The 23,702-nt window shown below is 35.1% G+C and overlaps 1 protein-coding gene across 24 annotated transcripts in view; it reads left to right on the top strand.

Annotated features, from left to right (window-relative positions):
• The window catches only part of PHF21A (PHD finger protein 21A), a 162,699-nt gene that overhangs the window by 18,973 nt on the left and 120,024 nt on the right, over positions 1 to 23,702 (top strand). For 10 of the 24 annotated variants that reach the window (XM_014543337.1, XM_014543336.1, XM_014543340.1 and 7 more), the window contains exons 1-4: positions 6,893 to 6,980; positions 9,183 to 9,223; positions 16,582 to 16,725; positions 21,641 to 21,673. In XM_014543337.1, the coding sequence (XP_014398823.1) occupies positions 16,672 to 16,725; positions 21,641 to 21,673 (87 nt within the window). In that variant the 5' untranslated portion in view covers positions 6,893 to 6,980; positions 9,183 to 9,223; positions 16,582 to 16,671. Of the gene's footprint in view, positions 1 to 6,892; positions 6,981 to 9,182; positions 9,224 to 10,567; positions 10,695 to 15,019; positions 15,076 to 16,581; positions 16,726 to 21,017; positions 21,074 to 21,640; positions 21,674 to 23,702 lie in introns of those variants that run through there. The other 14 variants (XM_014543341.1, XM_014543320.1, XM_005870761.2 and 11 more) reach the window with 7 other exon arrangements.

Below are 23,702 nucleotides of genomic sequence, written 5' to 3'. Positions count from 1 at the left end.
TATTTGAGTCAACTTGAAGTTGGAAATTACTAAATCTTGTTCTGCACTCTCTCCTTCTCCATGTTCTATTTCAGCTGAGCGTATGTATTGATTGATGAAGGAATACATGTTAAAACTCATGAATAGTTTGTTAAGGAGGGAATTTTGATTACTTGCTACCCCTGGACCTAGTAACAGTGATTAGGAACTTAATTATTTGCTCTCTTGTTTGCGCCTCTTTGGAAGAGTATTAAGTTGTCTGTGTGCCTGCAGTTGTGGGGTCTGTTCATTACTAGTCACTACAAGGTGATGGTAGCCTTAGTTTTGAATTTCCTTGCTTTTATTAGTTTAAATTAAACCCATGGGGTAATTATTCTACCCTAGTGCATGGGGAAGCATAGTCTTTGGGAGCTGTCTTTGGGAGCTGTGCATCTAAACCCATGTGTACTGGTATCTTTGAAAAGGTATCTTTAACATTATGATGCTCTTTGGCATGTTTAGTTTACTGCAAGGAGTGTACTTATTTAATAGGACCCTTAATAAGCTCCCTCTACACCAAAAAAAATATTTTAAAAATTATACTTAAGACAACTTTGTAGTATTCCCCAATAGAGTGCATGTAAAGCAGCTAGCCCTTTCTAAAATAAAACTTATTCCTTTAACCGGTATTCATTTAAGTGGGTTTCTCTGTACTTCGTTTCCATGGAAATAGCGAACAGCTAACGTTATTTATAAGGTGGAAGTAAAATAGGGTGCCTAATGGGACCCCATGCTGCTCTGATGAAGAGACTTAGGAAAAAAATCCATGCTCATGGGATTTTTTTTTTAAACAAGGTTAATGGAAGCCCTGATTTCAGTCTTCTGTAACAGAACATATTTTTGGTTTTAAAGGCTAGCATTAATATCAAGCAAACTCTCTTTTTGGTCTGTATTGCTTTCACTTTCAAGTTTTAGGACTGCTTACTTATCAGCCTGATTGAGGCTTTATGCTTCAGACTCCTCTGTTTCTTTGTGGGTTTTGTTTAAAAAGTTAAAAATCCCCAGCATATTGTAGCTGTTTCAGTTTCTCATTGACATTTCAAAGTACAGATAAAAAGCTAAATGTTCATTAACGATAGCAGTGGTGATAAAGAATCAATATGTTGGATTACATAGATTTTTTTTTTAATGTGAACGTTAAGGAACCATTTTTAGTTTTCAGGCCTTCTCGGGTTCTTTCTTATTTGTGTTGTGGAGCTAAATCTGTGTACTAAGAGAGAAAAGATCCTAATTTTCTTTTGGTGATAGAAACGGGGGAAATCTTAAGTTCTCTTTTATTTATTTTAAACAATGGATTGTTTCCAAAGCCTTTTAATTGAAATAAATGTTAATTCTTTTAGTCTTTGTGGATTTGGGATAAACCTTGGCTTTTTCCTCACTTCTTCGGTAAGGCCTACTCTTAGTTTTCTAGGCCTACCACAAAGCCTTGCATTTCGTAAGCCCCTTCAAGTGAAAGAATATCATTCCCTTTGTGTTTGTGATTGGTGTGTGTGTGTGTGTGTGTGTGTGTGTGACTAATTTTTCTATAGCCTGAAAGGCACCTGCTCATTTTCCAGCCTGGTGAGTACAGCAGTGCTATATTGAGAAGGGAGGCAGTATGGAACACAATAAGGTGCTATAATTTTTATTTAGTTAGTTTTGGTCGTCCTTGGCAGCTTGTGATCATTATCCGTTTGTCTGGAAGTACTCTGTGATTATTCCTGGCTATCAGTGCAGCAGGAGTTTTCTTCTGTGTTTTAAAAGCAAGGATTGTAGTGTACTTAGGGCTCCACCAGGGGAAGAGTTTTTGTTTCATTTGTGTGTGTGTGTGTGTGTGTGTGTGTATGTTTCTTTGGACAAGGTTCTGCCTACTGTGGGTTTACTGTGCTCTAATTTTAAAAATTTGGTGTTTTAATTTTGTTGTGAAAGGTATTTTATCTCCAGCAGTTCACTAGTTTCTTCTGTGCGTATTAGTGCAATTTTATAAAATTGTCTTAAAGTGTTAATCATTCCTTTAGTTTAGCTTTTTTTTGTATTTTTTAAATCAGGTGTTTACCAGTGACCTTCCTTAGTGACTTATTGGAATTATCTCTGTGCTTTAGAGACGTAGGAATTTGGGTCTCTTATCCCATTTCTGAGAGAACAACTCCCAGTAGTTGCAGTTAGTGCAATAGAAAGGGCTTCCACAGATGCAGAGCTGGGCATGAATCCTCCTCCTTGGTGTTTATGCTTTACACCCAAAACTCATTAGTGTTAATCGGAGGCACTCACGTAAGTCCCTGTACACCAAGATAGACCCAAACTCCTGTAATGCCTTACAGATACCCAAGTTATTGTTTTTTGTTGTTGATGACAAGAGTTTTGGTTCTGAGGTTAACTTATTATTAAGATAAGAGTTTGAGTTGTCTTGGGATATGGGGTGATTTACTAAATCTGACCTGTAATTAAGTTTATGTTATGATTAGACTCGGAAAACATTTATAGCTTTGTGAGCTATGGATGTTTGTGAATAGGATTTTTGTACTTGATAGCATGATGAAAGCAAGATTTCTTCTTTTTGTTCTTTCTTCCTAATATACCTCACTTATAAAAATAAATGATTTTACAAGTTTTTGTACATATTGTAAGAGGACTTAGTAAAACAATTTTTTATTTGTGAGCCTTTCTACAGTTACTCTCTGGCCTCTTAAGTCTTTTGTCAGTTAATGTTGCTCACATTTTTCAAGCATGTAGAAGCTAATAATGTGCACTGTCTTAGAGCTTGGAAAATGCAATTATTGGTCAAGTATTAGATAATCACTGTTTACTACACTTATCTGTGAATTGTGGATTTTTATTACTTTCATTTATTTATTCACAGACTAGTGGGAAGACTTCTAGATTGAGAGCAGTAAATCTGGGTGTTAGGCTGGGCTTTGCCTCTTGTTATATGTGTAGCTTTTGGCTAGTCATCTAGACTTCTTGAGCCATTCTTCCCCTGTGAAATGATGATATGGATCTGGTATGCTGGGTGTCCTTCCTAGCTTTAGGCTATTTGAGAGCCTTCTTTCCTAGGTACTAAAGGAAATAGAGGACTGTAAGGCTGTAGTTCCGCATCCTGTCTACCTATTAGAATCTTCTGGTTGAACTTAAAAAACACACACACAGATATCTGGGCTTCAAATCAGACATAATAAAATTCAGAATCTTAAGGGTAGGGCCTGGTGAATCTATTTTTTTAAGTTTTAGATTTATCCTGATCTAGGTTTGAGAACTACTTGTACAAAGCATTATTTCTAGTGTGTGTGTGTGTGTGTGTGTGTGTGTGTGTGTGTGTGTGTGTAATTCAGTTAAGGTGATAGGCATATAAGTTACATTGTGAGACGTGAGACAGTATATGATTAAATTCTAAGATGAATGAGAAAGATGATAAATATCTCAAGAATTCAAAGAAAGGGAGAACTAGGAGGTGGGATGGTTAGGGAAGGTCTCCATTGGTCAGAGTGTTCATCTGGGCTCAGATGGCTGGGGTGAGATTGGATAGGCTGAGAGAAAGTAAAAGGGTATTCTTGGTATAGGAAAGATCATCCTCAAAGTTTGAGTTTGGGGAGGGAAAACTATTCTGATGACAGTTTTAGTCTTTATTTTAGTTTTCTAATCTTGCAGCTGCTGTAGATTTTCTTAAGATTTTGAGGGAGTGAGCCATGAAGGTATTTGGTGGAAGAGTGTTCCAGCAAGAGGGAAAAACAAGTGGAAAACCCCTGAGAAGGAAACTCATTTAGAGTTTTTGAAGTACAGAAAAGAGGCCAGAGTGGCTGCAGCTGATTGAGCAATGGAAAGAGGGAAGGAGATGAGGTCTGAGAGTGGCAGCGTTCCAAATCGCTTAAAGCTTTGTGGGCCATTGTAAAGGACTTCAACATTTTCTCTGAGTATGATGGGAAGGCACTGGAGGATTTTGATCCAAGGAGTAACTAAATCTATCTTGGATTTTGAAAAGGTCGTTCTGACTGCTGAGAGAATAGACAGTAGTGGGACAAAGATGGAAGAGGGGTGGCCAGTTAGGAGGCAATTGGATAATCTAGGGGAAAGATGACGGTGTCTTGGACCAAGGAGGTGGTAGTGGTGTTCACAGTCTATATATTTTGAAGGTAGAGACAATATGGTTAGCTCTTGAATTAGATGTAGGGTGTGGGGAAAGGGGGAGTCAATGATAAATTTAAGGTTTTGGCCCAAAGGGATAGAATTGTCATTTATTGTGATGAGGATGATTCTGAGGAGGAGGTTGGGAGGTAAGTAGCCAAGAGTTTAGTTTTGGCAAGCGTTTAGTGGGCATTTGGTATATGAGTTTGGAATTCAAGGAAAGGTCTGGGCTGGAGATAAAAATGTGTCCGTCACCAGTACACATATCCTTTTATAGCCACAAGACTGAGTGCGATTACCTAATGGGAAGAGTTTCAAGAACTGAACCCTGGGGCAGTTCAACATTTTGAGGTTTTAAGATATGAGAAGGGACCAGCAAAAGAAACCCAGAAGACTGGTCAGAGAGATTAGGAGGAAAATCAAGAGTGAGTAGTGATCTGGGAATCAAGAGAAGAAAAGGTTTCAAGAAGTTAGGAATTATCAACTGGGTTAAATAATACTGATTGAACAAGAGGTGAGGGCTGAGACTTTACTACTGTATTTAGCAACTGAGAGGTCATTGGTGATCTCAACAAGAATGGAAGAAGGCAAAAGGCCTATCTGAGTGGGTTCAACAGAGAACTAGGAGACAACAGTGAGTGTGGTTAACACTTGAGGGTGTTTTTGCTATAAATGGGAGTATAGTCATGGAACAATAACTAGAGATGGAGTAAAGGAAGGCTTTTTACATAAAAAATTAAAGATAGAAGAAACAAAATGACCCAGTAATGAGGGGGAAAAATGATGCTTAAGAGTAAGGGGGGAAAAAATAAGAGTAAGGGGGGAATGAGAGAGGGATGTCCACGAGAGAGTAAGAGAGATGGGGGCAAGAGAGATGATTATGATATTGGGGCCTAAAGGACTAAATCCCATTAGGCAGGATTCTGCTTTTTCTTCTGAGCACTTACTTGCATTTACATTTATTTCAAATTTAATATGCTTTCTGTTTAGAAGTTAGGTTGATAAAAAGCAGTAAAACTTATTGTATATAAAATTAGTGTATCAGCTTGTTATAGTAGAAAAAGAGAAGAGATCGAATCTTCTGTGTAAGGTGACATTTTAAAGTGTCTTTGAATGACAGTTATCTGTGCTGTTCTAGTCCTTTACCAAAGTTTGTGATTGAGCATACACTGTAAACTTAATCATTTGAAATTTGTAGTGGGATGAATTTTAGCCTAATTTAAAACATGATCTAGGCCCTAGCTGGGTTTGTTCAGTGGATAGAGCATTGGCCTGCGGACCAAAGGGTACCAGGTTCCATTGCCGTCAAGGGCATGTACCTTGTCGCAGGCTCCTCCCTGGCCCCAGGCCCTGGTTGGGGCTCATGCAGGAGCCAACCAATCCATGTGTTTCTCACACACCGATGTTTCTCTCTATCTTTCCCTCTCTCTTCCACTCTCCTTAAAAATCAATGGGAAAATGTCCTCAGGTAAGGATTAACAAAAAAATATGATCTAAAAAAACAACAACACAAAAAACTAAAAATCAATGGGAAAATGTCCTCAGGTAAGGATTAATAAAAAAACATGATCTAAAAAAACCACAAAAAAACCATGATCTAGTATGGAACATTTCATTTTTCTCTGCAAAATGTGTTTGTTTAATGTATATTCTTCATGTACAGAGGTTTTAGACATTATATAAAGATAATAAGTAGTTACTATACCTTTGATTTATTGATATTTTAAATTTTACAACCAGATCAGAAATCTGAATAATTAATTTCTTTACCAGTTCTAAGTAAAGCATCTGTCTTTGAGGATCTGAGGTGAATAATCTTAAGTTTGTAAAAACTCATGTAAAGTTATGTTAGCAAGTTAATATGACTAAAGCAAAAATAATTTCATTCATTTCAACTTATATATTTTGAATGTATTTTTCAAGAACAAATATATATTTTAAAAATTTGAGCAAATGTGAACATTTTGAACTACTTTAGCCAAAAGTGTGAACTATATGTGAGAAGCAAATTAAGTGGACTTTCAGTCAGCTTAACAAGAGAAAAATCAATCTTGCATTTCAGACTTAAAATAGGTTTTTTGTACCAATAGTGCAAAAAGTAAAAATGTATATATAAATCTTTTTTGCGGCTAATTTATTCATATTAAATTATAGAAATAAAATATTTCCTTTTCTTTTTTTCTCAACAATTTCCAAATAATAGTCAATTAATAATCAGTCTTCAGAGGAAACACTTTAGTAGTTCTGATGCAGTGTCTAAGAATCACTAGTCTAAAAATAATTTACTCTGTTGGGGTATCTGAACCTCTGGGAATCTTTTTAAAGCTATGAATCTTTTTCCAGAATTTTCATACATACAGAATTTAGCACATAGTATCATGGAGTTGGCAAAGGTCTCTGAAGCCCATTCCCAGGGATCCCTCAGGCATAAAGGATTGCAGGCTTTAAAACTTGCCCTAGATAGCTTACTTATGTGGTTTTTCTTTAAACATTATATGTAGACTTTTCAAAAAATATTTGGCCATTATTTATTGTAGTTTGTTTGTTAGAAGAATAACTGCTGCTGCTGGTTAAGAGGAAGTGAAGTCTAATGGAAAGGCCAGTTCAGTCAAAGGAATCTAGGGGCCATAAGCTTTTCTCCAGCTTGACTACCAAACTACCTGTGTGACATTTGAGTAAGTCACTTAACCTCTATTTGTTCCTGTGCGACTCTGCAAGCAGTTGATATCATGGTAAAATTCTTTATCAATTTGGGATTGACTGCTGCTTTTTAGAGAAATGCCCTGGAGGTAAGGTGTGCCTCCAGGGTGCCTTTTTACTGAATATGACTTTTCAGAAGAGTTTAATACTTTCTCAAATGCCATGTAAGTGATAGTTAACATCCCAATCCTGTCTGATCACTTTGAGTTTAAACATGATTTATATATTCTGAGTATAAACCATTGTTATTATATGTGTTGGAATTAGCATCTCAAATTCTGTGGTTTGCTTTTTCACTCTCTTAATGTTTTTTTGTGTGTGTGTGTGTGTGTGTGGTTTTTTTTTTTTATGAACAGAAGTTCTAATTTAAATTTAGTCCAAATTATCAGGCTTTTCCTTTTCATGATATTTTAAAATTGTAATAATTCTTAAATGTTTTTGTTCAAAGTCATTCATTGACAAATAATGCTGTGGGGGATTGATGCATAACAAATTATCCCCAGCATGAAAAAACTAACAAGAAAATAAACCTGCAACAGAGAGTTAAGGGTCCACTCAGTGAATTCATTCATTTAACAAATATTTACTGAGCATTTGCTATGTGCACGGTACTATTTCAAGTGCTACAGAATCTGTAGGTATCCATAATGTTAAGAATCTACTCTTTAAAACTAAGATATTATTGACATATAACATTGTATTAGTTTTAGAAATACATCATAATTATTTGATATATGTATGTATTGTGAAATGATTATTACAATAAACTTAGTTAATATATCACCACACATTGTTAACAATTCAAAATTGTTAAGAATCCACTTTTTAATAACCATATTATTCTATAGATTTTTGCATGATTTTTCTTTTGTTTGAGAGTTTTTCTAATTTTGGTAATTGAAATTGCCATTTTATATGGACTTGAGAACTTTAAAAAAGTACTGCTACTAAAGAAAAGGCAGGATGGAACATTTTGGAAATGAATGTTAACTGCACAAATTCAGGCCCTTTAAATTACTATATGTTTGATATGACTGCATATGATTAAATAAAAATTTTATAATCTGACATGAAGACTTCTTAAAATATCCCTTGAGGAAATGAGACCATTATTGAAGTGACATCAGTCAACAAACGTACTATGTTTAAAGCATAAGGAGGGTATTTGTAGGTGTAGAGCATGGTATGTGGAGTTTAAATAATTTAATACTAAAATACTATGGGGGAAGTTTAAATTTGTGTTTCCTAATTTTTTTTGAGAGAGAAAAATTTGGGGCAGGAAGAGTTAAAAGGACACAGTATAGCCTGGCTTGACTTTTTTCACCTTGAAGTCAACTTAATGAAGTTTATTAATCTTTTGAAAACACAATTGATAAAAGCATCACTGAGCATTGGATTGGGATCCCAAAACCTTGATTATTTTTCCCTGACTTTTTTCCCACTGATTAAATAAGTGGCATAGAGAAAGTCACTTTTACATTACACTAGAGGCCCAGTGCACAGGTTTGTGCACTGGTGGGGGGCATAGCCTGCAGGGATTGGCCCCTTGTGGGAGTGCTGCTCATCCTGGTCAGCCGAGCGGCACTCCCACTGTGCGAGTGCACTGACCACCAGGGGGCAGCTCCTGCATTGAGTGTCTGAACCCTGGTGGTCAGTGCGTGTCATAGTGACTGGTTGTCTGGTCGTTACACCGTTTGGTTGCTGGGCCTTTATATATATATATCGATGGTTTATAGGGTCAGTGCGTGTCATAGTGACTGGTTGTCTGGTCGTTCCACTGTTCGGTCACTGGGCCTTTATATATATAGATGGTTTATAATCTAAAACAGTGAGACTTTAAGAATGTGAATGAAAAGTTTAGTTAAAATTATGGCTATACATATAAAATGCTGTGAATTTTAAAGCCTCATAGAAGACAAGTCCATTTCAAGATTAATTGAAAAAAGGCCTTTTACGTAGATCAAACTAAGGGCCAATCAATCATGTTAGCTCAATTTGTTAATATAAAACAACAAACAGTGAAGGTCATTTGTTGGGCATGAGAGTATATTTGTGTGTTGTTTAGATGAGGTGCATTTCATTTCTGTGTGTCTCTTAGGAAAGGAAAGTCAACTTTTCCTTATCTTGAAAAAAGTGTGGAAAAGTGAAAAAACTGGAAAATTAGAGATTTAACTGCCCTTGAATTCTTTCTTGCTGTAAAAACTACCTGTCTCTTCCTTTCTTTTGGGTTTTAGTGCTTTGGAGATTTTTGTGTGTTTTGTTTTTTTCTTCTTAAAATCAGATAGAGATCTTTAGGTCTTCAGCTTTTGATGACATGTCATAAATCTGTGTTTGTCATCTAATTTCATTTTCCCCTTCTGTTATAGGGAGCAAGAGTGCTGAAGGAGGGCCAGTTTCCCCAAAATTGGTAAGTACTTTTGCCAGGCAGGCAAGGTGTTCCTGATGCTAGTTGGATAATAATTCAACTGTTCAGTGAATTTTTGCAAAAAAGCTCTCTTCCCAGAAATGAGGCTTTGCTGTTTGCACCAAGTGAAAGTGAATTTTTGTCTAATTTCATATAGCCAAATCTCAAATGCATTTGTGTTTCTAATAATACTGCTAGGCTTGCATGTTCCTGCATTCAATAACCTGTTAAAATGTAAAGGTCCCCTGTGTCAAAAATGTCCTTAATGCAGTGGTTAGAGCTGAAAATTCACAAGTCAGGAAATTCAAAAGTTAAGGTTCCCATTGTGTTTTGTATTACTTAATATGCTGTTAAATTTCCTGGCCTTAGTATATGTGCAAAATGGCCAGGTTAATGTAACTATGGGAACCTTGACTTTGAAATTTGGGACTCTTAAGCATTTATATATAGCTTAAACTTAATGTTAGATTGGCTTCATGATAGATATTACATTTTTAATGTGTGTTGTTTTGTATAATTCTTAAAAAGGAAAAAATTAAAAAAAAGAAATGTAGCAGTGTGGGGCATGTAGGTAAACATTTTTTTTCTCTAATATCTACTTTAAAATCTACTTTAACAGCTTATAAATCATCACACTTAATTGTTTCTCTGAACGTCTAATTCAGAATCACAGATTGCTCAGGGCAGTCTAGTGACTAAGGATCAAACAAATATTAACCTTATTTGGAGAGCATGTATTACAATAAAAAATTACATTCAAACAAGATAGCTGGAATAGGGTAGTCCCCTAATGCAAAGCTATCCTTTTTGATTTTTTTTGTTTTAATTCTCTCTCTCAAATAGTAATTAACTTAATGTGTGGAGTAGATATTTGGTTAAGGCTTCTTTTTGATAATTTAGGGTCCTTGAGGTGTCTTTCTTTCCTTGTAGGGATTGGGCTTTGAACATGAAAGGGAGGCATTTGAACCAGTTAACCTTGCATTTACTCCTTTTTATTTTACTTGCCTTTCTCTCATGGAATCTTTTTAAATAAATAATCAAGACCCCAACGCCCTTTACTCTGAGATGTGATAGAATCATACAATCTTAGAAAAGAGACCTTAAGAGGCCCTCTCTTCCAGCCTTTTACCCAATGGGGCAATTTCTTTTCCTATATCCCTAACAGATTGTTATTCGGGTACATATTTAATATTACAGTTATTTAAAAATGTAGCTCATTATTTTCTTTAATGTATTCTGAGGAACTCTAGTTCCACAGAAATGAATAAATATTACTGAGGTTGGGTGGGGGTAGGAAAATGTTCTGTAGTCAAATAATTTAGGAAATGCTGCATTAAAGTTAAACAGGTTTCTTTACTGCAGGACTTCTCAGAACCTTTAATATGCTAATGTGCATTGTGAATCTCCAAGAGGGGGATATGATATGCAGCATTCTTGAATACTTCTAATGACAGGGAGCCCACTACCTCATAAGGTAACCCATTCCTTTTTTGTACAGCTCTAATCCTTAGCTCTTCCTTAAATTGATCTGAAATCTATCTCCCATATCTTCCACTTCTATTAAGTACTTACTGGTTATGCCAAGACTGCCATATCCTCTGTGTTAACCTTTGTGTAGCAAATATGTATATGATTCTGGCCACACTTGTCTGGACTATTTTTTTGTCATTAAATAGTATTCTGGTAAATGTGGCAACCAATTCTAAAATTTTAGCCTCATTGTCACTATGCTCTTATACACTGATCTCCAGCCTTCTTCATTTTGAATTTCTGTGAATTTTTAAATTTACGTCAACATTCTGATTGGGTATAGTTGGGATGATTTTAGTAAACATGCTTGATTTCTGTAAAGAAAAGTGGGAAATAGAAGAGTGTGTGTGTGTGCCAGCTAGGCCTGGGCCCAGGAAGCTGAGGTAGAAACGGGATGTTAGAATGAACACTGGTGGTAAGGAGAGGTGCAGGACACTGCCCCAGACCTGGGAAGGAGGGTGCTGTGGGGATTTGACCTGACTCAAAACACTCACACCCTTGGGTTGTAATGGTATGATCTGTGTCAGTATTACTTTTTTTTTTTTAAATGAAGACCTGGCCTCCTCCTCCCAAAAAAACAAATGGGGAAAAATGTATATTTTTTTCCTCAAGCACATTCAGACATTCAGATAATCATAAATCTAGGTGTGTGTGTGTGTGTGTGTGTGTGTGTGTGTGTGTGTGTGTGTGTGTGGTGTAGAAATTTAACTTAATGGTTAGGAAATACCAATCTCACTAGTTGAAGTGATTTTTGTCAGCAGTATAATACCAGGATTTGAATATAGTAAACTTGTCAGAAGCCTCTAAAATCAAGATGTCCAGCTCTGTGCAGGAGCATTTTTTTTGTTGTTGACCTGTGGAGTGGTACCAAAGAGCTACCACCATAAAAACAACAATAACAGATATTACATTGGGTTTTTATGTCATTTTTATTGATTCCTGTTAGTAAATGTTAGTTTTCAATAAGTATTACTAAAATAATTTTATTATTTTTAGCATCCATGATAATTTTTAGCACTATTAGTTAAAAGTTATTGTTTTATCTCCTAACATGTTAGATACATAGTATTTTGCACAAATTAAAACCTGATATTCTAGTATTAAGCATGTGACAAGTAAGGATACATTGATCTGTCAAGACTTTCTACTTTTTATATTTAAAAAAATTATACCTACTCAAAACACTGTTCTGAGATGATAGATCAAAAGTGGAGTCTTACACCAAGTAATTCTACAGTATAGAGAACACAGAGCTAACCGTTTCTAGGGAATTCAGTCTGGGGGCACAATGTATTATGGACTTACTGTTAGTTAAAGAAACTTTGTTGACAAGTGGAGTTTTGATTGATAAAGGGTTTATAAGCAGTTCAGGAACAGAGCAGTGTTTCTTAGCAGTGAATTCAAAGTTACAGCATGACAACTTTATTAGAATCATAATGAAAGACCTGGCAGTCACATATCTCCAAGCAGAACTGTACCCAGAAAAATAGTTGGAAAGCCCTTTTTTGAAAAAAAAAAATTTTATTGTTTAAAATATTACGTAAGTCTCCTTTCTCCCCCATTGACCTCTCCCTGGCTGCCCCCACTCCCCAGCACATGTCCTCACCCCCCTACTGTCTGTGTCTATTGGTTATGCTCATATGCATGGATATAAGTCCTTTGGATGATCTCTTACCCCCTCACCTCCCACCTTCCCTCATAGGTTGGTCAGTCTATTCGATCCTTCTATGACTCTGGTTCTATTTTTGTTCATCAGTTTATGTTGTTCATTATATTCTACAAATGAGTGAGATCATGTGATATTTATCTTTCTCTGACTGGCTTATTTCGCTTAGCATAATGCTCTCCAGTTCCATCCATGCTATTGCAAATGGAAAGAACTCCTTTTTTCTACAGCAGCATAGTATTCCACTGTGTAGATGTGCCACAGTTTTCTAATCCACTCATCTGCTAATGGGCACTTTGGCTGTTTCCAAATCTTAGCTATGGTAATTTGTGCTGCTATGACAATAGGGGTGCATATATCCTTTCTGATTGGTGTTTCTGTTTTCTTGGGATATATTCCTAGAAGTGGGATTACTGGGTCAAATGGAAGTTTTATTTTTAATTTTTTGAGGAAATGCCATACTGTTTTCCACAGTGGCTGCACCAGTCTGCATTCCCACCAGCAGTGCAAGAGGGTTCCTTTTTCTCCACATCCTCGCCAGCACTTGTTGTTTGTCGATTTGTTGATGTTAGCCAGGAAAGCCCTTTTTTAGAAAATTTAAAAATAGGAAAGCATACTATCCTCTCAGCAATCTAATGTGTTAGAAGTTTATAAAAAAAGTTATGTGCCTGAATAGAAGCACTAAGTGTGTTAGGAATAGCATAGGACCTTACAGTTTACAAAGGGCTTTTCACATGGTATTTACCTTATTCAAACCTCATACCATTTTTATGAAGTAGGCGGTACTGTTCCCATTTTCCTGATTTATAAGCAAACATACAAACAAATTTTAAAAACCCTGAGGCTGAGAGTGATTACATGGTGAGTAAGTGGAATCAGTTTTTTTGTTTGTTTTTGGGGACAGACAGTGTTCTTTCCATACATCACAGCTGCCTTTCTCAGTGAGACTTGATTATTGTTTTGAATGGTTGGTGGGTGGAGTTTTTATTTGTCTATGTTTTTGGTTTTTTTATCATTTGAAGGTGAGAGGCTATTAGGTGTCCCAGTGGTTTGATATGTATAGTTTTGAAGATAACAAATGTTGATATTTTGTGCCAGGCAATTGTCCTTTCTGATGGTGGCATTTAGAGCTGTTGGGTGGTGAAAGGCATTGTACTTCAATAAAATGTGTCTATTACTATTTTGTGAAGCTCTTTATTTGTACCTACAACTTATTTGTTATTTAGAACTTATTAGAGTTGGTCAAAGTATGATAAATCATCTTTTTCAGATTTAACAAAATCATACCTTCTTTATGATGTTATAAAATGTCCCCAAATGATCTTCACATGACGGCTGCATGAGTTGTCTAAGCCCCCAAAATATTTTTAAGAAGGATTCAACATGTGCTTGCATTGTTTTTGTAAGCTATAAATATGTGTATATAATTTGTTCATTTAGGCAGAGACCAATCTCTTAAAATTGCTATCCACAACGAGCCCTTTTGAAGAAGGATATCAAATATATCTTCTAATCCCCCATAAATTTTTCTCTATAACAGATCACTACCTTTTTAACCCTTCTTTTAAATGTTTTATTTTGAAATAAAATGAGTAATTAGCCTTTAGAGTTCTTGACAAATAAAATGTGTGTCTGTGGATCTCTAATAAGTAGACAACAATCTGATGAAAGAAGTAAAAGCTGTCAGCTCCTCAGTAACGTGAGCTGCAGGCTTCTTATCCTGCCAGGCACTCTGACATTTAGAGCCTCCAGGTTTTACTTTTTCGTTTTCTGAACATTTTATTTCCTCAGTATAAAAGTTTCTGATGCTTTATCTAGCATTCCTCAGTTAATTTTTTGTTATTTAAAAATATAAGTGCATATTTTTAAATAGCAAAATATAGAAAAATTTGAAATTTTTATACTCTGAAAATAAGAAAGTAAATAACCCTTAGTACTACCCCCTCCCAGAGATAACCAATGGCAAATTATGAAAGTGCCACCTGACCCAAACTCTAGAACACTCATGGTATTACTATTTTATAAGTCTTTGTCAGTTTGATAGACAAAACTTATCTTCTTAAGATGTACACTTCAATGACTATTGAAGGTGGGTGTTTTTCATGTTTGTTGATCGTTGTTATTTCTTCTTTAGTGAACTGCTTTTTTAGTTTTTAAAAATTAATTTGTGAGCATTCTACCTGTAAAATATGTTAACTCTTTGTTGTTTATATTCTAAGTTCTCCATGTTTTTAACTTGCTGTTTGTATGACTTGAGTTGAGCTATGACATTATATGTTAACTACCAATAAAATAAAATATGGCCTTTCTATTGTTGAAAATAGCCCTTTAACTTCAAGATGATTTTTAATTTGACAAATATTGTGATCATTTTTTGATACATTTTCTGTAAAATTAAAACTAATTTAAGTACTGTTTTCAGGAAGAACTTGAGTATGTAAGTCAAGAATTTTAGTAGAGAGACTATTTTAGTATTTAAAATGGAAATGGCTGTGTAGTTTTAACGTGAGTTTGTATGTAATGTAAACTTACATAACAAAAACCTTGGTCTAAGTCAGTAACTTAATGATTCTTATGTTTGTTTGTTTATTTATTTATTATAGTTCCAAAGATTTTCTAAGATAGTAAGTAGCTGAAAAGCCCAGGTTTGTTCATCAAAGTATATCTTCTTTTCCAAATTATATCCCCTAAACATATCATCTTTATAAAATTTTTGGTTGATAATATTATTGTACAATAATCCTTTTCAAGCCTCCACAAGTGAGTTTGAAGGAATTTTACACTTTTGAAATTTATTGTTATTTTAAGTTAGAGTATTTTTATGCTACAAAGCAATGTATAAGCCCTAGGGGAGAGATTGTCAGTATTGATGTTTTAAGCCTAGTGAGGTTAAGCAAATATAATAAAAACTAATATTGACAACTATATAGTCTATAGTTAATGATTTTATTATAACTGTCAAATCAGGTTTTAAAAAAGTTTTAAGAAAATGTAGGTTTACAATGGACTTTGTCCATAGATAAATAATTTATAAAAAGTGTAAAGATTATGAATCTCATTGACTTGGTTTAGGGAGTAAAGCTTATTTTAGCCTCCTGATTGTTCCCTTCTCTGTTTTTAAGAATGCTGAAAAGTTGCCCTAACTACAAGTTTTATAAGTACAAAGATGAAAAGTTAAAATTTATTCAGACAGAAGCAAACTTTGCTTTGGCAGAGTACCTAAAATCATGTCAAAAGCTACATGCAAGAAAAAAGAAAAAATATTAAAAGAGAACTTAGCCACTGAGTTAATTTAAATTGCAGTAGTGAGGAGCGGAGCAGGATAGGAAGATTCTCATATATACATCTAGACTTTTGACATTTCTCCACGTGCAGTTATGCACATAGCCAAAGAGATGCACTCAGCCTCGAAAAGAAGATAGTGTTCGTTGTAAAGCTGGAAACGTCTGTTCCATTGCTAGACCACCTCATCTGTTGTGCACAATAGATTTATTTTTAATACTGCTTTTATAACTTTGTGGGAAACATAGTTACATTGCCTTGTCTTTGTGTAAAGTATTAATTTGTTGAGTGTAAACTTCAGTGAAGTTTTACCATTTTCAGTTTTTAAAAATTTTTTAAATACAGTATAAGTTCATCCAAATGAAAGTACTTTGGCCTTCTGTAACCTCTGAGAGATCCTTAACTTTCCAGTTCCCTCTTTGTGATGTTTAAAAATGCATGACCCTGTTGTTATGTGTCTCTTTCTAAAGACAGAATGTGAAGTGAGTCTTGGATGGTTGTAGTCTCCCCCTCTAAATTCCCAACTCTTTTAGGGCAGAGGGGGTCTTGTTGAGCTCTGTATCCTCAGAATTTAGTGTGTAGTATGGTACTGAGCACGTAGGAGGTGCATAGCTGTTTGCATGACCAGGTTAAACACTGATTTTCCCCTTTCTTCTTTGAAGTGTTCTGTAGTGTAGAGGAATGTTCAAATAATAAAACCCAGAAAGTTTTTTTATCAAGTCACTACAAAAGTACTCGTTTTGAAAAGAAATCTGTTTGGGAAATTTCTTGTCCTGTGCTAGAGAATCAAATATTTTTCAACTATTATAAATGTATTGTATTTAACATGAATATTTCCTTTATACCTAACATAATGATCCAAAACATTGATTGATCTCTGCAGCTGCAGTGAGAAGAGGAGTTTGTTATTTTAAACGGAGGCTGAAGAAACTATAGAATTAGCAGACATAAGAGAAAGTGGAGAAGGTGGAGGATGGAGTTGCAGACTCTACAGGAAGCTCTTAAAGTGGAAATTCAGGTTCACCAGGTATGTTGCATTATTGTCTTATTCCACATCATGTTATTAAGTAATGGTTAAGATGAGTAAACAGGCCCATCTCTGATTTTTAGTACAAATTGTTTATCATCTTTCACACAGTTATTGCCCAACAGTCATGCCATTTGCTTTTTATCACTACTCAATAAACTCATTGATAATACTTTTAAGAACTTCAGTGAAATATTCCTGATTTCCTTTATACAGAAATGAACCACAAATATTTTTTTATATACCAAAGGCATTAAAAAAGAATTTTTTTCTCGGGTGATTTTTTTTTTAATCTGAGGGACTTTGTTCATGTGACTTATGACTTGTATATTTTAAATGAGACATGTTTGACTTGACTACCATGTATATCAAAGTTTTTACTCATTTACTTTTATACCTCTATTCTAGTCATTAGTAAAGAAAATGTGATTACTTTCACAGATGTTTAAATTTCACAATTCTTACATTTTACCTCAGGTACTTAGGCTAAACCATTAAAATATGGAAATTTAAAAATATATCTGATTATATGACAATAATTTTAATAAAATACATTGTATACTAAATATAATTTATACATTAAGTATATAGAATATTTTATTTAATATAACTAACTAATATAAAAAGCTATCCTTAAATAACTAAATCATTAACATTTTTGTATAAACAGAATATCACTGTTTTATATCTTTCTGTATTCTATACATTATCTGAATGTGGTACTAGGTTTAAGACATACACATATGTAATGTTTGGTTAATAAAAAGTGATAAATGACGATGAATTAAATACTTTTGAATGTTTGGAGTGTTGGAATAGGAGAAAGGAAATGTTTTTTAAAGGTGTTTGTTCTTAGGTATGTTTTCCTTTGTTTTATCTGACTAGTCTAATGTAAGGTTAATTTCTGAAATTGTTGGAAGAACACCTTGGACTTTTGGTAACTACTGAATTTGCAAGTTGCTCAGAATTAATGGAAGAGAATTTATAGGAAAGCTTCAAAAGTATATATAATCTATACATGTATATATATAGACACAAACACACACATACTTTTTACCTTAAGTCTGTATGTTCTGCTACTTTGGATCTTGTTAAAATAAACTCTTGCTCAGCAGTAGTGTTATAGTTTGCTGTGTACAGGCAGGTTTCTCTGTGTGAAGTGTGTTTTGTTTTTATGGTAACTTTAAGAAATTTAGTATGTAATAAATAAGTTATCTATTTCAATTTAGTTTATAATAAAATAAGCACATTTTGTTTTATTTGGCTTTGCTTCTGTTACAAATGGAGGAGAATAAAAATTTGTTTACAAAAACAAGCTTGTCTTTTCCAGGACAAAAGTATTTTTTAAAAATATATTGTTTTATTGATTTCAGAGGAAGGGAGAGAGAAAGAAACATTAATGATGAAAGAGAATCATTGATTGACTGCCTTCTGCACCCCCCACACTGGGGATTGAGTCTGCAACCCGGGCATATGCCCAGACTAGGAATCGAACCCTGGTTCATAGGTCGACGCTGAACCACTGAACCACGCTGGCTGGGCTGGACAGAACTTTTTTAACATAGAGGTGTACTGATACCCAATTTGGCTGTATGGCAAATGATGACAGTTAAGTTCACAATTTGTTCGAAGCTGACATCCTCGTAGAATAAATTTCTAGAAAACAGTAATCAATCTGAAAGTTGCATGCATCAGAGATAATATAATGAGGTTGTATGTGATTTTTGGAAATATTCCTCCTCTCAAGAAATTTTGAGATGACAAAGTTGATATTCTGCTTTTAGTTCATCCTCACAAGATCTGAACAAATCCCAATAAGATTTTCATGAAAGACTCATGACCTAAATTGAACTAAATTACTAAAAATTAAGTAGAGTTTTAAAATATTATTTTGTTTCATGTTTTAACTCAAGCATACTAATTTTATGAAAATAATTATGAAAAAATATAATGCTTAATTTTGTTTTAAAATTTAATTTACATTTTAAAATTACATTTGTTGACTCAAAAGGGATATAAAATTCTTCAGAAAGTTATCCCAAACACTATCTTAATATTCACATTAACTATCTATGTTATATATTTATTTTTAGCATAAAGTTAATAGCATTTATATTCATCCTTTATTATACATTTTGTTTTTGTAATAATAAACATTTATTGATAGTATTTTAACATATACACTCTATATTTTTATTCCAATTACATTTAGAATACTTTTCTGTTTTTTTTACTTTTACTTTTCTCTTTTTAAAAAAAATTAAGTTTTATAAATAAATCCAAGTGACATGCCTTGTTTGTAAATTGGATTTTGTTGTTCTGATGAGATATGTGGTAACCTGCATGATCACCGATCATGACAAGTTCAGGGATGCCTGGAATGACACCAAAGTAGGCACTGGCTCTTAAGCTGGGACATAATTCACCCCTTGGTGCATTTCTAGTTATGGGATGAAGTTAGAACTGAGATTGAGCTTACTGGATAGAAAGTATGTTATGAAACTACCTGGTATTGTGTCACAGAAATACATTTTTGTTTTTTATGGGTAGGGAGACAGTTTAAAAGTAGCAATGTGCACATGTTTGATGTTGGATAAATGTTTAAATAATAATGGCTTGTGATGGGCATCTCATCCTTTTTTGAGAAATTGCCTTTTTGATGATTCTTATGCAGAATTGATAAAAGCCATATTTAAACTTTCAGAATATTTACTCTACATGGAACAGAAGAGTATAAAGCAGAAGTTAGCAATATTTTCTGTAAAGGACCAGATAGTAAATGAATATATTTTATACTTTGTAAGTCACTTATGGTTTCTGTCGCAACTACTCTGCTCTGCTGCTGTACAGACAAAGCAGCCATAGACAACATATAAATGAATGGGATGGCTGTGTCCCATGTAAAACTTTATTTACAAAAACAGGTGGGTGGCCAGATTTGCCTGTGGGCTGTAGTTTGCCAGCCCTTGGTATAAAGTATATCCTCATGAAAAATTATATTCTTTTTAAAATTTTGTTTTATTGCTTAAAATATTACAAAGAGTAGTACATATGTCTCCTTTTTTCCCCCCCTTGGCCTTCCCCCGGCTTCCCCTAACCCCCAGTGTCTTGTGTCCATTGGTTATGCTTATATGCATGCATACAAGTCCTTTAGAAAGTAACCTAAGTTTGATAACACAGTGTCAGCTTAGAGTCCCTAGGAATTTGGATGGTCTAGTTAAGTTGCCCAGCATGTTCAGTCCTGCCTCTGATGATGTAAAATGCAGCTTGACTGCTTACAGATAGAAAAGTTATTTCCTCAGAGGTGGAGACTTAGTGTGGTTATCAGTCAGCTTTTAAATTCTAGTGTCGTGGAAGAAAATCCGTTTTAGCTTTAAAAAGGCAATTTTAGTATAGTTGTCAACTCTGTGGTAATCAAATCGAAAGGAAAACCAAATTGAAGAGTGTGGTCAGCCTTTAAGCGGTGTTAGTAAAAATGCATATGTATAAAAGCCTTGCTGTTCAATTTCACTGAGCTCTTGGAATGTGTGTTATTACTATTTTGTTATTAAGACCAGGATACACAAGAGTTACTATTGTCACATGTGAAGTAACATGTATAGTAACATACATACCTTGTGTATTTGGAGGTCACATGGTTGGCAACTTCAGCTTTCTAGAATGTAGCTCAGCATGTGAAGTAAGGCTTTTGACCAACTAGAATAAATGTTAGAAGTCATTTACTGAAGATTATACAATAAAAGCTGACAGGTTTTTAAAAATATTTTTTAAATTAATTTCAGAGAGCGAAAAGGACAGGGAGAGAGAGAGAGAGAAACATCAATGCTGAGAGAGAATCATTGATTGGCTGCCTCCTGCACGCCCCCTACTGGGGATCGAGCCCACAACCCAGGTATATGCCCTGACCTGGAATGGAACCATGACCTCCTGGTTCATGGATCGACGCTCAGCCATTGAGTCACATTGACGGGGCCACAAAGCTAACAGTTTTAAATGTAAGAAGGTAGATAAGTATATAGTACATATTAGATTTTATTTTATGACTAACAAAATTTAAAAGTGCCTTGTTACCCAAAAGAGGGACAGATTTTTAGTTATATGGATTCACTTGGGGAATAGCTTATTTCCAGATAACTTTTAGGAATCAGCTTTCTGATATACCTTTGTCTTTCAGGTTCTTCTCTCACTGGTTATGGTTATCTTTGGACAGTGATGCTTTTAGAAGTTGGGTTAGATCAGACAGCATCCAATTTTCTTTGTTTTTCATTTGTTTGGACTTCTGTTTTCCTTAGTAAAGGTCTTTCTCATTCAATATTCTGGTAGTACTCTCTTTCCCAGAGGAACCCAGGTAGGTAGAGTTTTGCATTATTGTTCCTTCACTTCTTTACTCTCAAATACTGAGCCTCATTGCCCTACTGAGTACATCCTATCCCCCCCCCCCCCCCCCCCCCAGAAGACAGTGGCAAAGTCAGATCTGACACTGGGCTCCTCTGCACTTTGCTGTATACGGACAGGCCTGTTCTGTATGGGAGCAGCTTCTTTGTAGGCCTTATTTAGGACTCTACCCAATGACAACATTTTAAAGAGATGTTTGGCTTATGGAGCATACAGCTTGTTTAAATTGCCTTTTAAACTCCACTCCCCACCCTCATCCCATTTTCAGATTTGTTAAAAAGCAGGAGCATTTCATTTCAAATATAAAGTGGTAGTTTGATTCTTCCCCCTCCCCCCTATATTAAGAGGAGTGTCTTATTAACCTTTTATATAGATCACAGAAGCTTTTTGTTCTGATTGTGGTATTGCTCATTTTTGTGTGTGTGTGAATCATAAAACTCTAGATTTGGGGGGGCCAAACCTGATTTGCCATAGTGAGTTAATATGGAAGACTGATGGCTCTTTTTCTCTTTATTACCAGAAACTGGTTGCTCAAATGAAACAGGATCCACAGGTAAAATACTATTTTAATTCATTTAATTTTTAAATTAAAATAATGTAAAGCAAAGTGATCATAAAAATACTAAAATATAGACCAGTACATAAGTTTTTAAAAACTATCTTATCTCTCACAGCAATTATATTAGCATATTGGTCTTATGTTTTAAGGGTTTACAAAAATCCAGTTATTATCTTATAATATAGCTATCATTTCATCTTTGTTACTGTTACTTGCTTTTGTGTTAATTGCTTTGAGTATTTTGGGGGGAAAGTTGAGAGTTTAAATTTCATTTCTATAAGCCCACTTACTCAAAATCAGTTTGTGAGGCTTTCTATAATCTCACAAGTATGGAGTAAAACCCAGAACCATTCTTATTTTCTCAGAGTTTATAGTAGAGATATAGTACAGAACATTTAAATACTTAATCACACTATATTCAGGGTAAGAATTTTAGAATACGTTTTAAAAGCATTTAATTTTTTTTAATTTTTGAAAGAGCCCTTAATCCAGCAAGTGTTAATTTTTTTTAAAATTCTCATATGAGTTTAAAAAAAATATTTGTTTTATTGATTTCAGAGAAGAAGGGAGAGAGAAAGAGAAACCTCAATGATGGGAGAGAATCATTGATTGGCTGCCTCCTGCAAACCCCACAATGGGAATCGAGCCCACAACCCAGGCATGTGCCCTGACTGGGAATTGAACCCGTGACCTCCTGGTTCATAGGTTGATGCTCAATCAATGAGCCATGCCAGCTGGGCTCTCATAGGAGTTTTTGATTTAGACATTTTATTCTCTATCCCTGAAGAGAAATCTTCCTAGAATGTTATCTTGTCTTTCATGATTGTATTTATTTTTCAGGCAGTGTCTCTTTTGCAGCCATAGACAACAGGTCATAAGTGTGGAGAGTACAGACTCTCTTAGGATTTCTCCCTTGTATTTGTTGACTCATAATCTGGTCACGAAACAACTAAACCCATTGATGGGTACTCAGATGTATGTGTATACATCTTTAGCTTGTTAACATACCATATATGCCTCATTGTAAATTTAAGTAAAATAAATTCTTGAATTGAGGAATGGTACTGGGGCAGATTGATTTTTGGAAGTAGGAATAATAGTCATTTAAAAAATTTTGTACCCAGTGCTTTAACACAATCCATTGATAGCCCACACTTAATTTCTATTTGACATTTGAACTTTGAGAAGCTTCTCCATGTTTATTTATTTTTAAAAAATATTATTTAAATTAGATTTAGGGAACCAGGATGTAGACCTTAGATTAATAGATTCTTTTATATTTAATATGGTAACCTTTATTATCAGCAACTGAAATATTAGAAATCATTAGCATTTCCCATAGAGCTGGTGGCCAGGTAACAGCAGTCTTAATGCAAAAAATCTGAGGGAGCAGTAAGTTGTTGGGCAATCTTGTGGGTGATTTCATTATATATCTATAATAATAAAAGCATAATATGCTAATTAGACCAGACATCCTTCCGGGCAACCTTCCAGACGAAGCTGGGGCTGCAGCCGTGGCTGCGAGGGATCCAGGTAGCTGCACGGCTGCGAGGAAGGGATCCAGGCAGCCACCACAGCTGCGAAGGCCTACTCTTGCACAAATTTTGTGCATCAGGCCTCTAGTGTGTGTGTGTGTGTGTGTGTGTGTGTGTGTGTGTGTGTGTCCTATATAATAAAAGGCTAATATGCAAATTGACCGAATGGGGGAACAACTGGTCACTACGATGCGCACTGACCACCAAGGGGCAGACACTTAATGCAGGAGCTGCCCCCTGGTGGTCAGTGTGCTCCCACTGGGGGAGCGCCACTCAGCCAGAAGCCAGGCTCACAACTGATGAGCACAGCAGCGGTGGCGGGAGCCTCTCCCACCTCCGCGGCAGCACTAAGGATATCCGAGCAGTCCTAAGCCATTAGTCGGACATCCTCCGAGGGTTCACGGACTGTGAGAGGGTGCAGGCCAGGCTAAGGGATACACCCCCCTCCAGTGCACAAATGTCGTGCACTGGTCCTCTAGTATATTTAT

This window comes from Myotis brandtii, unplaced genomic scaffold (assembly GCF_000412655.1).
Source record: "Myotis brandtii unplaced genomic scaffold, ASM41265v1 scaffold324, whole genome shotgun sequence".
Classification (NCBI taxonomy): Eukaryota; Metazoa; Chordata; class Mammalia; order Chiroptera; family Vespertilionidae; genus Myotis; species Myotis brandtii.
The sequence above is the reverse complement of the archived record's forward strand: the minus strand, read 5'-3'. Positions and strand labels throughout refer to the sequence as shown.